The sequence below is a fragment of the Colletotrichum paranaense genome, assembly GCF_030867605.1.
Source record: "Colletotrichum paranaense strain IMI 384185 chromosome Unknown Scaffold_8.1, whole genome shotgun sequence".
Lineage (NCBI taxonomy): Eukaryota > Fungi > Ascomycota > Sordariomycetes > Glomerellales > Glomerellaceae > Colletotrichum > Colletotrichum paranaense.
Genome location: NW_026848966.1, coordinates 1,557,448 through 1,571,501, shown reverse-complemented (window position 1 = coordinate 1,571,501; position 14,054 = coordinate 1,557,448). Strand labels below are relative to the sequence as shown.

Genomic DNA, 14,054 nt, shown 5'->3' with positions numbered 1-14,054 from the left:
GGCAGTCCTTGCCGACCTGAAAGTTCCTGAAAGTTCCTAACGGTGATGGAGATCTACCCCACCAGCTAAGGGCTTCTTTCCATTCCATAAGACCCAGCAAACAGGGGCAGAGGCACGAGATGGCCGCCCCCCCATCGCTGGCCGCGGGAATAGATAGGGACCAATGGACAGTGGTGGCGGCGAAACGGCGCGAATGATGGAGCGTTGCCATTCTTGTTCAGGGAAATGGGCCCAGCTTGTCGGGCGGTCGCTGTTAACTTTCGAGTTCAGAGTTCCCTGCGACCAAGACACGGAGACACCAAGGGTCGTGGAGAGGCCGTGTGGCGGGGCAGTGAAGCTTTACGAAAATACGATTGGTCTGTTCCGGCCAAAGCGCCGGTACTGCGGGGCCAAATTTTGATAGCGAGCGACCTGCACGTGGGCGCAATTTTGGCCAAGTTCCGGTATTTCAACACATCGTCACCACCTGATGTAAGCACTCCAGAAGTCTCCCCTACCTATCCCTGACTGAGCCACAGTCCAGCCAAAGTACACCCTTAATCTGCAGGTAAACGTGGAGGCGGGAGGCAACCCAGTCCAACCTTCCTTGATCCACAGACTGAGATGCAGCCCACTCCAACTCTCTCTCAGGTCCCCCGTACTCCCGTACTCTCCTGCGCCCGCTTTGCTGAGCGCACCTGCCTCTGGGTGAGGCTGAACTACCAGCACACCGGCCTAATTAATCCAACTGCCCCCATTACGGTGCTGACTTCAACTACACCTCATCCGCTTCCTCTCTCGTGGGCTCATCGCCATCGCGGCGACTGCTCGTCCACACGCAACGCTGCCTCAACAAAACGTACCATCTGGACTGCCTTGATCAACAACTCGTCGGCGACGCAACCCCTATAGCTCGCCCTCTCACTTCGCACCCGCTACTGTCGTCCTCATCCGAGTGTCTCAGGTCTCTTTGGGAGGAGGTTCATGTGGTGCAGCGAGTGCTGACGCGTGGTTGCCGAAAATGGCTCCTCCAGCAGCCTCGTCTGAGGGTATTACCGCCCAATCAGACCTTGGCGAATCTGACGACAGTTCATCCTTTTTAAAACGCTCAATTGATATGGACTGGCTGAAGCCAAAACGAGAGATGTTATCCCTCACCAACCGCGCGACACTGGAGCGCCGCTCATTATCAGGAGGAGGGGTTGCTGGAGTCGTTATTGGTGTCATTATCGCCGTCTTCCTCGTCGGTGTCTGCGCCTACCCATTTATCGTAAGAAGAAGAAGAGCTAGGAAACATGGATTGCCCGAACGTCTCGACACGGAAACGGCCTTCGTCCCTGGGCCTCTGGGGCCTTCTGGACAGGCGCCGGCGCCCGGACCCGGACCCGGAGTCAACAGCCGTCATTCTTCAAAAGATTCCTTTGGGAACAAGGCCGACACGTTGAGGGGTACAGAGAGACAGTCTACCAAGGACACCGCACTATCATCTCACAACGGCATCGACCGCCCCCCCAGCGATGAACTGAGCAACCAGCACCAACGTGGCTTCACCGGCGACAGCACTCATCCACCTAGTATCACGACGAGACGCGGCACAACCGAGTACTCCTTTGGACATGCGCCCACATGGAACAGCGAGTCGTCCTACCCATGGACCCCCGTGGGTGTAGAGCTCGTCGCTACTCGAGCCGATGGCATGGACTATACCGAAGCCAATCATGGACATAGCGCGACCTACTACAGCCCAACTATTCCTTCAGAAGCCTTTGGCATGGTCACGCCGCCTCCGACCGACGAGCCTCAAAGTCGCGCACCACTCCCTCGACGATCAAGCTCTCGAGGAAGCTCTTTCAAGCTCAACCTAGCGAGCATGATACGTCGTATGAGCACCAAGGACTCCGCAACCACCCGCTCAAAGGGCCACCCATCACAACCATCGCAGCCCGTTCTCAGCGAAACACTATCAGACTCTCCCACCGAGTTTACTGGTCCATCATTCGGGACCGCTCAGCTGGATTCGCCTATTCACCTCCCTGTTAGCCCCATGTCAGAGTCCGAGGATCCTAGCCATGCTTCGGACTTGGAAAAGAAGAGATCAGTGAAGCCGACCGAATCCCCTCCTGTTCTTCCTCCAGCTATACCGGCTCCTGGGACTGTAAATCCAATGGACATCATGGCACCATCCAACCCGACAGAGCACAAGTGGAACACGAACCAGCAGCTATTCAACATTGCGCACCCGCTCCCTAAGCCGCCTGTTGAGATTACGAAGCCAGCACCAGAACCGCCGCAAGCATCACAAGCTCTTACACCACAATCACCGGAACAGTCATACGAACAGCAGGAGCAATATATCCTCCAGCAACAGCAGCAACAGGAACTTCTCCGTCAGCAACAAGAAGCAAACGGACCACCAAAGTTGTATGAAAATGGACAATCTCAGGCGATGAACTGGAACCTCACAAATGGAGGCCATGCGAACGGCGCTCTTCCGGATGTACAGATGAACGATGTCGCGCAACTACCTGATCCCAACCACCTCATGCCTGATCAACACAATCAACATAACCAACACTACCTCGATGGCGAAATAACCGACCCATCCGATCACTCGCCGCCGGTAGCTGGGCAAACCAGCTCCGGCCCTTCTTACCAAAGCACGCCAAACACCCAAATCGACAGCAGTCCATCTCCGCGATCAGACGGCAGCTCGGATATCCGCAATAGCACGTCGCCGTACCCAGGAATGCAGCCGTCTCCTCGAACATTCATCTGTGACGAATGTGGTAGGTTTTTCGACCAGGTCCACAAGCTGAAGTAAGTCCAGATGCGTAGAAATTGCTTCGCACATGTTACTGACAGATCTAGTCACCACAAACGATACCACGAGAGGCCTCATGAATGTGCCCATCCGAACTGCGGAAAGAGGTTCGGTACTAAAACACATCTGGATCGTCACATCAACGATAAACACAAGAAGACGAAGAAGTTCCACTGCACCGTCAGCACCTGCCCCTATTCCAAGGCGGGAGGCAAATCATTTCCGAGAAAGGATAATTGGAGACGGCACATGATGAATATCCACCAAGTCACACCAATGGGCGACCCAGAACCCGACATTGTCGACGAGAATATGGGAGGAACATAGGGTTGGAATGCCTATAAGCTTTTCTACACGCAGAAATAATGCCACCGATTCAGGGGCAAGGGGGCAATATCGCCCTGCAGACGAGGCAACGCTTGGGAAGTGGTCTGTCGAAATGACGGACAAGTGACTTGCAAGCGACGACCGCCTTTGCTCTCTGTGAGCATGTAGCAGGATTGGGGATGAGTGAGAGGGAACGATTACTTAAATAAGGTACCCTCCCATCACGAATCGGGCCCAGTGACGGATCTAGGCATCATTCGTTTCGTCGTTGCCTATGGGCAATTTGTTACATACATCTTGGTTGCCCCTTGAGGAGGGAGTAAAAACAAGGGGGCAACACAGGTACATTCTTTTATCGGGTGCTGCATAGCAGCAGTCTGGCGTTTGGAGGCTCACGGAGATTGCCGCCAGGGTAAATACTGTAGAACAAGGCCATAAAAAGCATCACGGGAGGGCGTGTTTGCATAGGAAACCCCTTTTTAACTCAAATCTTTGATTAACGATCTCACAAGCTTCTTCTGCTGATCGGTTGTGAGACCACGCTGGTCCGTCTCCTGAATCGCCCGTCCCACCGCGATGATGACCTTTGTGCTCTCGCTGTTGACCCAGATCTTGCCGTTGCGACCGACGGCCGTCTCGAAGGCCGCGCCCGTGGCGCCCAGCTCCTCGAGCACGACAAGATCCGTCGTCTTTGCCATCAGCAGACGCCGCGACATGCCCAGCGAGATGTCGAAGAGCATGCCGCCCACGAGGGGGCCCAGGCCGTCGCTCTTGCCGGTGGATTGGTAGACGCATTCGAGTTCCGGGTCCATGTGCTTGTTGGCCAGCGTGACGCGGGCGTAGACGAGGGCGCCGGCGGCGAGTTGGGGGCGCGTCTTTTTGGAGGCGCCTTCGAAGGAGAGTTGGGGGAGCATGGCTGGTGTTGAGTAGTCGGCGAGGAGGACGTAGTAGAGTTCGGCGGCGGTGCGCTGGACGGTGCCGACGACGAGGTCGCCTACGGTGGGGATATACTATTTGATCATTTGTTAATCTTTTTTTTGTTCGTAATGGCAGAATCTCTGAGAGACGCGATAAGATCGTACCCGTCCACTTGTCTGCTCAACCCATATCGAGTTCTTCTTGCGATCTGTGACGAGCTTGCCGGCAATGGTGGGCACTATTTGCCTGGGAGGAACATGGCGGAGGCCAGGGCCGAGGCGCAGTGGAAGTTTCTGATGTGAAGGGATAAGGGAGTCGTCAATCTCGTCGCCGGGGAGGACGTAAGGGCCGACGGAGGCCATGGTCGAGAGGGTCTTCGTTGTACCGCCGAGTAGGATTTTGGTGGTGATGTCGAATTGAAATCGTCAGGTGAGCGCGAGCGCCGAGTATTATTACCTTACTTTTTTCGCCTTCAGCGCTGGTATCTGCGATTTCAGCCTTGCAGCAGTAGCAGCGGTCACTGAATGTCGAAAGCTTTGGCGGGGCACTTTGTGTGTGCGGCGGTGGCTCCTCCAGCGAATTGAATTTGATTGGAATACGGCCGATGGGACATGTGGGGAAAACGAAGGGCCCCACTGCGACTGGACGACAGCGAACGTGGGAATTTTTTTTTTCCCTTGCCCAAAATTTCGCAGTTGGCCTTTGAGAGAGGAACCCCCACCATCCACCACCCACCACCATTGAAAACATTCCTTTCCTTCTAGATCTCTACTGGAGTTGTGGTATCAAAAGTTCAATAAATACCTACTACCCCCCTGCTTTTTCTCGACTCCTTATATCGTCGCCTCCTTCCCCTCCACGACGAATATCCGCATACGCACACATACGTCTTTCCGGACGCACACACACATACACACAAAATGGCTACGAACGGTGACTCGCGGCCCGCGCCGGGCGACCGCACCGTCATTGGTATCACCTTTGGCAACTCCAACAGCTCCATCGCATACACCAAGGATGACAAGGCCGAGGTTATGGCCAACGAGGACGGAGGTGAGCTCTTCTTTTGGGAATGGGAAACATGGCGATTGGGCAACCGAAGAGCGAATCGCTGACATATATCACCATGCCAGACCGTCAAATTCCCACCATCCTCTCCTACGTTGATGGAGACGAGTACTACGGACAGCAGGCCAAGGCCTTCCTCATCAGAAACCCCACCAACACGATCGCATACTTCAAGGACTTTCTCGGACAGGAGTATGGCTTTACCCTTCCCCCCATGAAACTCTCTCTCCTTCCACCCCCGCCTGGCATCTTGAACTGACAATGTCCCACCTACAGCTTCAAGTCCATCGACCCCACCCACAACCACGCCTCTGCCCACCCCCAGGACGTGAACGGCACCGTCTCTTTCTCAGTGAAGGACAAGGAGGACGCCGAGGAGCCCTCCACCGTCTCCGTCCACGAGACCGCCGTGCGCTACATCCGCCGCCTCGTCGGCTCCGCCAGCGACTACCTAGGCCAGAAGGTCACCTCGGCCGTCATCACCGTCCCCACCAACTTCACCGAGAAGCAGAGGGAGGCTCTCGTCGCCGCCGCCAAGGAGGCCGGCCTCGAGGTCCTCCAGGTCATCTCTGACCCCATCGCCGCCGTCCTTGCCTATGACGCCCGCCCCGAGGCCGTCATCGAGGACAAGATTGTCGTCGTCGCCGACCTTGGCGGCACCCGCTCCGACGTGGCCGTCGTCGCCTCCCGCGGCGGCATGTACACCGTCCTCGCCACCGCTCACGACTACGAGTTCTCCGGCTCCCACCTCGACCAGGTCCTCATCGACTACTTCGCCAAGGAGTTCATCAAGAAGCACACCACCGACCCCCGCGAGAACGCCCGCTCCCTCGCCAAGCTCAAGGCCGAGTCCGAGTCCACCAAGCGCGCCCTCTCCCTCAGCAACAACGCCAGCTTCAGCGTCGAGTCCCTCGCCGACGGCGTCGACTTCCAGTCCACCATCAACCGGTTACGCTACGAGATGGTCGCCCGCAAGGTCTTTGACGGCTTCAACCGCCTCGTCGAGGGAGTCGTCAAGAAGGCCGAGCTCGACGTCCTCGACATTGACGAGGTCATCGTCGCCGGCGGCACCGCCCACACCCCGCGCATCGCCTCCAACTTCTCCCAGCTCTTCCCCGAATCCACCAAGGTCATCGCCCCCTCCACCGTCGCCAACGCCATCAACCCCTCCGAGCTCCTCGCCCGCGGCGCCGCCCTCCAGGCCTCCCTGATCCAGGAGTACGACGCTGAGGACATTGACCAGAGCACCCACGCCGCCGTCACCACCGTCAAGCACATCGCCAACGCCATCGGCGTCGTCGGCGCAAACGACGAGTTCGTCCCCGTCGTCCCCGCCGAGACCGCCGTCCCCGCCCGCCGCACCGTCAAGATCGCCGCCCCCAAGGACGGAGGCGACGTCCTCGTCCGCATCGTCGAGGGCGGCGCCCACATCAAGGTCACCAAGCCCGAGCCCAAGGCCGCCAAGCCCGAGGCCGACGACGAGGATGATTCTGACTTCTCCGACGAGGAGGAGGAGGACATCCGCGAAAAGGTCTGGAAGGTCGGTCCCACCCTCGCCGAGGCCGCCGTCCGCGGCGTCAGCAAGGGCGCCAAGGTCGAGGTCACCATCAACGTCGCCGCCGACTTGGGCGTCACGATCACGGCGAGAGAGGTTGGCGGCAAGGGCGGTGTCCGCGGCACCATCAGCGCTCCTTGAAGTGGTTATCGTCCCTACATCTGAAAAGAGACCAGTAACGACTTTTGCCTATGAGGAAGAAAAGACGCACGCCATTGGATGCAAAAATAAAACGGTCAGGCGTAAAAAGAGAGTGATTAGGGATCAGGGGGTTGATAAAAGACGAGCCTTGTGTTTTCCGAAAACCTGTCTGTCCCCCACTTTTTTTATATAGACATCAATCTTAGGTGGCGGAGGAGTGGAAATGGAAGGCATGAATCAACGGACATGAACACCCGGAACATAGAGAGAGAGAGCGCAAAAAAGGACTTACAGACAGAAAGCTCTTTTGTAGGCGAGTTAGTCTTGGGGAGAAGAGATGTAGAAAAACGAAATGCTGTTAATGAACCTTTTCGTTTTGTCCCAGATACACATGCAAGACTGAAATCACGAATCCGGCACTACATACAGACGACCCCAAGGATGATGATTGAACAAAACTTCAATCGATGAGTATGAGAAAGGGGGAGGCATTGCCTATGCAAGAAGATAAAATGTACGCCTGCCCACTGAACACCTTGCTACAAGGGAACGAAAAGCAAAAGCGGTCCTTGAATCACATCGCACTGTCCCCCTTTTATGTGACAGCGCCAGGCAACCTCCACGCGACGAGATCATCACGGACGTCAAACTCCTCCAGCTCCCTGTTCCTCCTCGAGCTCTCGCGCCCGCGATCACTACTGCCCATCGTCGGCGCCAGGCTCACCATGCTCCCGCTGCGACTCCTCGAGCGCCCGTGATCGCGCGCACCGATACCCCCTCCGTTACCGCCACCACCGCCTCCCCCTCCTACTCCGAGCCGTTGGTCGTCGTCCCGACCCCTGGTCCGGCTATGTGAGCCGCGACGAGCAACGTTGCTCGCGCCGGCGGTGCTGCTCGCTGTGTCGCCACGGCCCGTAACGATGGTGGCCATGCTCTTAATGCTCCGCAAGCTCCTCATGCTCCTGTCGCTGGAGCCGCTGTTGTTGCGTGAATGGTGGCGGTGGCCGTTGTGCAGGCGGTGCAGGTGCAAGTGATCCTGTTGGGGCGGGTCCAGCAGCTGTTGGTGTTGCTGCTGCTGCTTCCGTTCCAGCTTGCGAAAGTCCGAGGGTCGGAGGGTGCCGTTCATGCCACCCTCGTCGGAGCTCAGAGAGCCGCCGTTGTCCAGGTCAAAGGTGGCCGTCTTTTTGCCGGTGCGTCCCGTGCGCCCGGCCTGCCACCCGTCGCCGCCGGAAAAGATGTCTTCGATGCACTGATCGGCGGGGAGCTCGCCGGGTTGACAGGACCAGGAGGCTGCGAGGGCGCGGCGGTACATGTCCTGCACTTCGGAGGCATCCCTGGATTTTGCCATTGTGGGAAGCTCTTGGGGGGTGATGTTAGTACGAGATGGACTGCCAAGAAGCGCAGATGTAGAAAACCACGGAAGACTTACGTCCAGCGTCATCTTGCTCAACTGCTTCGCCCGCCATGATGCCGGCAATCCCGCCAAATACGGGTGCAGTTTTCAAAGGAGGCGCAGAGTAGTTCTTGTCGCCATCGAGCTGCACCATCAAAATGCCGATCTTCAATGTGCTGTTGATCTTGCTTTCCTGCATAAGATACCGCCGCACGATACCATCCTCGACATCTGGATCGTCCAGCACCGGCGCCCTCGTCGACATTGGGCTCTGGCTGGTGCCGCTGCTTCGCTTGCGCGAGTGACCGCGGTCGAAGCTAGCGCTCTCTCGGGTAAGGCCATCGCTCTCCTCCACGTACTCGCTGAGGTTGAGCTTGACGATACCGAGCGAGATCTTCTCCTCCCTGCCGCTGCCCGGGAATTGTTGAAGGACCTCAAATTCGACGGGACACTCGGTTAGGTTATTGTTCTTGTCGATGCTGATCCGGATATGGCTGACGACCTTGGAGTAGTTATACTCGACCTTGTGGTTGGAAATCGGGCATTGCGGCGTGCGGCCGCGGTGCTCGGCGTGAATAGAGTGTGCGAGGTTCCATTTTACTATTGACGTCCCTGATACCAACGGGACGTTGTTTAAGTCGAAGATCTGGAGGAGTTGTCAATAAGGGAGATTCTTCGCCAAGATGCAGCAACTGCCGTGTCAAGAGGGGCTCACACCTTTAGATGTAACTCAAACTTTGGCTGCGTCAAGTAACGTTAGCTCAAACCGGTTCGCTGAGTGGTCACCAACAACGGCGCACATCCTCCACTTTTGGGGATTGACTTTCCCACGGCAGGATGGTGGGCGCGGAGAGGAAGCATTACCTTTCTGTTCTTATTGACTGTGGGCAGGAAGCCCCCGTTAGCCATGCTCTTTAGGGGACTCATTTTGAGCGAGTGATTCGCTCACGCTCAGCGCAAATGATAATGACGGAGACAAGAGTAGAAGCAAAACAAGGCGGGGACCGAAAAGCCCCGGGCCCCAACAAGAGGTGCTTTCAAGGGAGAGACATGGGAATGATGAGGTTGTTGATTACACAGCAAAAGCGAATAGAATAGGTAGGGCTGGACGTGACGAGAAAAGGCCACCAAGCTCTCTCCGGGGTTGTCTCAGTGAGATCTCAGCCTCATGTGAGGTACGTGTGAGCAGAGGGCTAGGCAACCCACGTGGTCACAAGGAATGCGTATGTTTAGGTGAAATAAGGAGAATACAATAAGGACAACAACGCCGGCAAAAAATCAGCTCGACATGGGACGGATGATGGAGGAGAACGAATCGGAGAAAGGAGCAACAGAGGCTTACTTAAGGAAGCCATGTTTCATGGAAGGCATGGCGGGTTGGGTTCCGTCGGGGCCAGCAAGTTAATAATACCTGCGACCTCTGATGAGGACCGCGCGCCTTCGGAGGTAGGTAGATACCGTAAGGTATGTAAGACTGCGCGGGCGGGCAGGCAAGCAGACGGCAGTGTGCAAGGGCTGGCAAGGCACACACACAGTCGTAGTCGCAGTCGCAGTCGCAGGCGCGCAGGAAAGTCCAACAACACGAAGAGATTTGTCCCCTCTTGTCAGCGACGCTCGGTTTCGTTTCGGGACAGCCGGATAATACGGTGCTGGAAGAGCTGTGAGAGGGGCAGAACCACCAGTAGGTACAGCTAATAGATAACGGGATGCTGGTACCGTGCCGCTGAGTCCAGTCTTCCTGAAATGTCCGCTGAAGGAAAGGCTTGAAATTGCATGCGTGGTCAGCGGCCAATCGCCGTCTGCCTGACAGTGCGTCGTCCGTCCGCCGGCGTCGATAGAATGGAAGCTGAGAGCGCGAGAGAGAGATATGGGCTTGTATGTATTGCGGCAGAGCGCAGGGGGTAGTCAGGAATTCGGGGTTCCAGACTGTACGGAGAAGACTGATCCTCCACGGGCGGACTGACTCAGCAAACAGGGGTCTGCTGTCCGTAGATGTCAGAGATATCCAAGACTCGGTACAATTTCTGAAAGCTCAGAGAGTTGAATTGCCGTGAATCAAGTCGTGTTTGTGTGTCGATGCTCTCCCTCCTCCGATGATGAAAGAAAGAGAGTTTGACTTTGGACAGGGTCGAAGGAATACGTAACTCCGTCAAGTGCCACCTGCCCCAGCATCCTGGGCGTACGGATACCGGAACCGCTATAGCGGCATGTATCTGGCCCGAGTTCTTCAATGAGCCACAACTGGATCCTCGGGTCCAGCAACTAGTAGCCTGCGCCACAATAGACTTCGTGGTCTTTTATGACACCCAGTAGTCCATACATCGTGACAAAATGCATTTCATGCCTCTTTGAACCGATGTCTTGGACCCATATCACCAGTGCTTTCTTACCCAGTTGCGTAGTTGTCGCAGTGCCATAGTCATGTCATTGCATCTCAGGCCTCTCTCAAGGGTGGCTTTACCATCAGTACCCAAGCACAAGGAATCCAGTCTCTAGAGCACCATCTACAACCTTCCGTTGGCAACTACAAGCCTTCCATATCCGTCCAAGGCCAACACCAACTGGAGGTCACGATAATTCTGCATGCTCTTAGCCAGATCATTTTTTCATTCGTGATGCATTCTACCTCAAAAACTCTGCAGTATGCGTACAGCGTCCTAAATTTTCTCAATACAATCGACAGCTTGCCGCCGTACTGTCAATTTTCAATTTCGCGATACCTTTAATAGCAAGACCTTGATTCCTTGAAGATCTAGGTCGATGCAGTCCAGTCGGCCTCTTACGTAACACCCGTTGACTTTTCGTTAGGCTTCTAACCTCGTGATGTGTGTTACGGGCATGAGCCACATATCAAGCTTTCTCTGGTCCACTTTCTAGCCTTGCCGGTATTACTAGCATCTGTTCGCAACGAGTCGACATTTTGCGAACAGCAGTCAACTCAGTCGCCGTACTCCCGAGAGACGAACCGGTGGAATCTATGTATGTTGTGGACTTTTTTCCGGCTTTACGGAGTACAGGCGCAAAAGATTAGCGGGAAATGGCTCTCGAGGAAAATCACACGATACGGCTTTAAAACGTTGCTCATGCTGTTTCTCAAGCTCGCGGTCACCTTAATACGGTGTAATTCGATCCAGGAAAAGGAAGACGTAATACGGAATTATAGAGAAATTGCCTGGGCAATGAAATCTATCAAAGTGAACTCAAGAAAATTGAAAAAGGTCGGCGAGGGTTGACGGTCCTTCTCAGCCCGGTAGGTACTTCGCCAGGACAAAACTCCAGAGCCTAGTCTAGCCGGGGAATGTCACGATCAAGCCACCCAAACCTGCCAAAAACTATAAGAAACCTAAGTTTGTAACACAGAGCCTCACCAATAGTCGAGATCCGGCAGCCAGTCAACTTTCACCCTGAAGACAAGCGAAAAAAAGGGAGCATCTGAAAGGACAAGGGTCCGGGGCCTCACGTCATGTAGTGACGATGCCGTCCAATATGTTTCTCCAAGATAGTCTCCAGACACCACCAGGGTGCAGCCCTGTCCTTTCCAGGTTCTCCCAAGCAGATGGAGGCTGCCGGAACATGCCGACATCTGCGTCAAGACGAACACTCCCACCCAAGGATGGACAGAGAAACTGCAAGGACCTGAGATAATCATGAGATTTCGGGATAGCTCGCAACTCGCGATGAGGTGTACGTCCCTCGTATGAGTGTGCGTCGTCCGAGACAAGATAGACCCCAGCCATCACGCACAACGCCCAGGCTTCAAAGACCATTCCAGACCCTTCGTGAAACCTCCCGAGAAAGGTGCGCCTCATAAAAAAAGTTTTGAACATTCGGCCAGGGAACTGGAGGACGACTGGGGTCACGCCGCACCGGGGCGCGCTACCCGTCAGCCGTTGTGAGACAGGAAGAGAGCCTGAGAGTGAGAGAGAGTCTGAGTGAGAAAAGTGTGACGCAGTACAGGCGTGCAGTTCTCCACACAAACTCAATCAACATCCCAGTCCCTCGAGTTCCCGCCCCCAGCAGAAAGAGGAATCCCCCGAGCCGCATACGTCATGGGCCTCTCATTCCAATCTCCATACTTCGTACAGCACACACACACCGAAACGCCCAGACGAACGATGTCATATCTTCACAGGAACCTGTTTGGAGGCGGAAGGGAGAGCGTCGGGAAATGAGACAAGCCGCAATGACCGCCACAAAATGCTACGCCCGCAGCCACCACGTTTTCTCCTTGGTGGAGGAGGCTTGTGGCTGGGGCGCTACTTTTCTCAGTTTATCTGGTTCACTAACTGCACCATGACATGTTTTCTCCAATCATTCGATTGGAACCACGCAGCTTAATGGGACTTGATGAACCCCGACGTGCAATCAAACTCTTCAACGCAGACTCGTGTAGCGAAAATCTTTCCTGCGGGCTAACGTAAGGTTACTGATAGTGTGGAGGGGAGCCACCCAAAACGGGCACCATTCACACCCCAACCGTCCCAACGTCGTGCCCAAACGACTCGAACTGGTCGCTCCTTCTGGACGGCGCATTCGCTCCGGCCCTGTGAGATGTCGTCGTGTGACGGGGGGATCAGAAACCTTGATGCGGACCAGGGGTGTGTGTACCGTGTATGTGAGTGGGTGATCACACCTCGTCTCGAAATTTCTCTCTTCTTATTTGAGATAGGAAGTGTCTTTCCCTCGGCCGATTGGTTTAGAGACACATTCTCCCATTGAAGGAATCCGAGGGAGTACATTTGAGAAAAAAGACTGGGGTGGAAAGTACATACCCTGATACCTTACCTCACCATATACGAAGGGACGGGACGGAAGGTGGGAAGAAAAAAAAAGGTGATGTTCCACGGGAGATTACCACATTGACGTCACCATGCGGTGTCCCGGCTACCTTAGCAGAGCACTTGCACGCCTCGCACTCTGTCTCTCTCCCTCTCCCACAGACTCCAGCCCAGACCACACCTCCCCCAATTCTCCTAGCGCCAAAACGACCCGGAAATTAGGGTAATGTGTGATACGATACCATGCCTTACCGCTGACCCTTGAGGTACACCGTAAAGGTAGAGACAATCGACGATGGCGGGGGGATGTACCTTACTTTCGTAATGGTGTCACCGCTCTGCTGTGATGTAAGGTGTTTGGCAAGTCACAAGGGTGTGTCTTGACGTTGCGCATTCCCAACTGCTTTGGCGTTCACTCTGTATATAAGACCCTTTATCCTTTTCCTCTACCTTACCCTTCCGTACTATTCCATCACAGCCAAACACCATCGAACAAACCACCAAACACCCTTCGAGGTTCTCTACAACTCTACAAATTACCACTTTTCAACCCACCAATACCACAACACCGCAAAAATGGGCGCCGTCGTCTCTTGTGTAAGTCATCAGTCCTCTTCCATATCCGACTATCATGGAAGAAACCACGAACTAATCACCATCCCCCCATAGGTCCAATCCGTCTTCCGGACCATCGGCAACTGCCTCACCTCCGTCATCTCAGGCATCGGAGGTATCCTCCACGCCATCATCGGCGGCATCGTTTCCTTCTGCAACATCATCATCAGCTTCCTCACCTGCGGCTACTGCGGTCGTCGCGGCGGCGGCGGACGTCGTCACAAGACCACGACCAGAAGTCGCGTCTAAGCCGACCCTTCTGTCTCACACATAAAGATGGAAGGGGTTAAGCCATGACGATTCGAATTATTGCCACGAATGAACGGAGGAGCGCAGGGAGGGTTTGAGGAGTAATGGAGAGTGCGACGCGATATCAGCTTTGACAGCATACCCATCCACGAGTTTTTTCCTTTTCCCTTTACGATACCCAGATACCAGTAGCTTAGCTTGAATGGTATA

General features: G+C 55.1%; 5 protein-coding genes across 5 annotated transcripts; 3 read left to right on the top strand and 2 right to left on the bottom strand.

The window, feature by feature from the left end:
• Positions 1 to 1,000: 1,000 nt before the first annotated feature.
• Positions 1,001 to 3,127, top strand: CPAR01_10356 (uncharacterized protein; the record flags this gene model as incomplete). The annotated part of the gene is made up of 2 exons (XM_060494617.1): positions 1,001 to 2,796; positions 2,848 to 3,127. The coding sequence occupies 2 exons, from the start codon at positions 1,001 to 1,003 to the stop codon at positions 3,125 to 3,127; spliced, it is 2,076 nt and encodes a 691-aa protein (XP_060346799.1).
• A 479-nt stretch (positions 3,128 to 3,606) lies between these two features.
• On the bottom strand, positions 3,607 to 4,407 carry CPAR01_10355 (exosome complex exonuclease RRP40; the record flags this gene model as incomplete). Its single annotated transcript, XM_060494616.1, has 2 exons — positions 3,607 to 4,137; positions 4,210 to 4,407. 2 exons carry the CDS (start codon positions 4,405 to 4,407, stop codon positions 3,607 to 3,609), a joined length of 729 nt encoding a protein of 242 aa, XP_060346798.1.
• Positions 4,408 to 4,965: 558 nt separating this feature from the next.
• On the top strand, positions 4,966 to 6,809 carry CPAR01_10354 (hsp70-like protein; the record flags this gene model as incomplete). The annotated part of the gene is made up of 3 exons (XM_060494615.1): positions 4,966 to 5,098; positions 5,179 to 5,305; positions 5,390 to 6,809. 3 exons carry the CDS (start codon positions 4,966 to 4,968, stop codon positions 6,807 to 6,809), a joined length of 1,680 nt encoding a protein of 559 aa, XP_060346797.1.
• A 595-nt stretch (positions 6,810 to 7,404) lies between these two features.
• Positions 7,405 to 9,129, bottom strand: CPAR01_10353 (uncharacterized protein; the record flags this gene model as incomplete). Its single annotated transcript, XM_060494614.1, has 3 exons — positions 7,405 to 8,168; positions 8,239 to 8,848; positions 9,067 to 9,129. The coding sequence occupies 3 exons, from the start codon at positions 9,127 to 9,129 to the stop codon at positions 7,405 to 7,407; spliced, it is 1,437 nt and encodes a 478-aa protein (XP_060346796.1).
• Positions 9,130 to 13,556: 4,427 nt separating this feature from the next.
• On the top strand, positions 13,557 to 13,844 carry CPAR01_10352 (uncharacterized protein; the record flags this gene model as incomplete). Its single annotated transcript, XM_060494613.1, has 2 exons — positions 13,557 to 13,577; positions 13,650 to 13,844. The coding sequence occupies 2 exons, from the start codon at positions 13,557 to 13,559 to the stop codon at positions 13,842 to 13,844; spliced, it is 216 nt and encodes a 71-aa protein (XP_060346795.1).
• Positions 13,845 to 14,054: the final 210 nt, after the last annotated feature.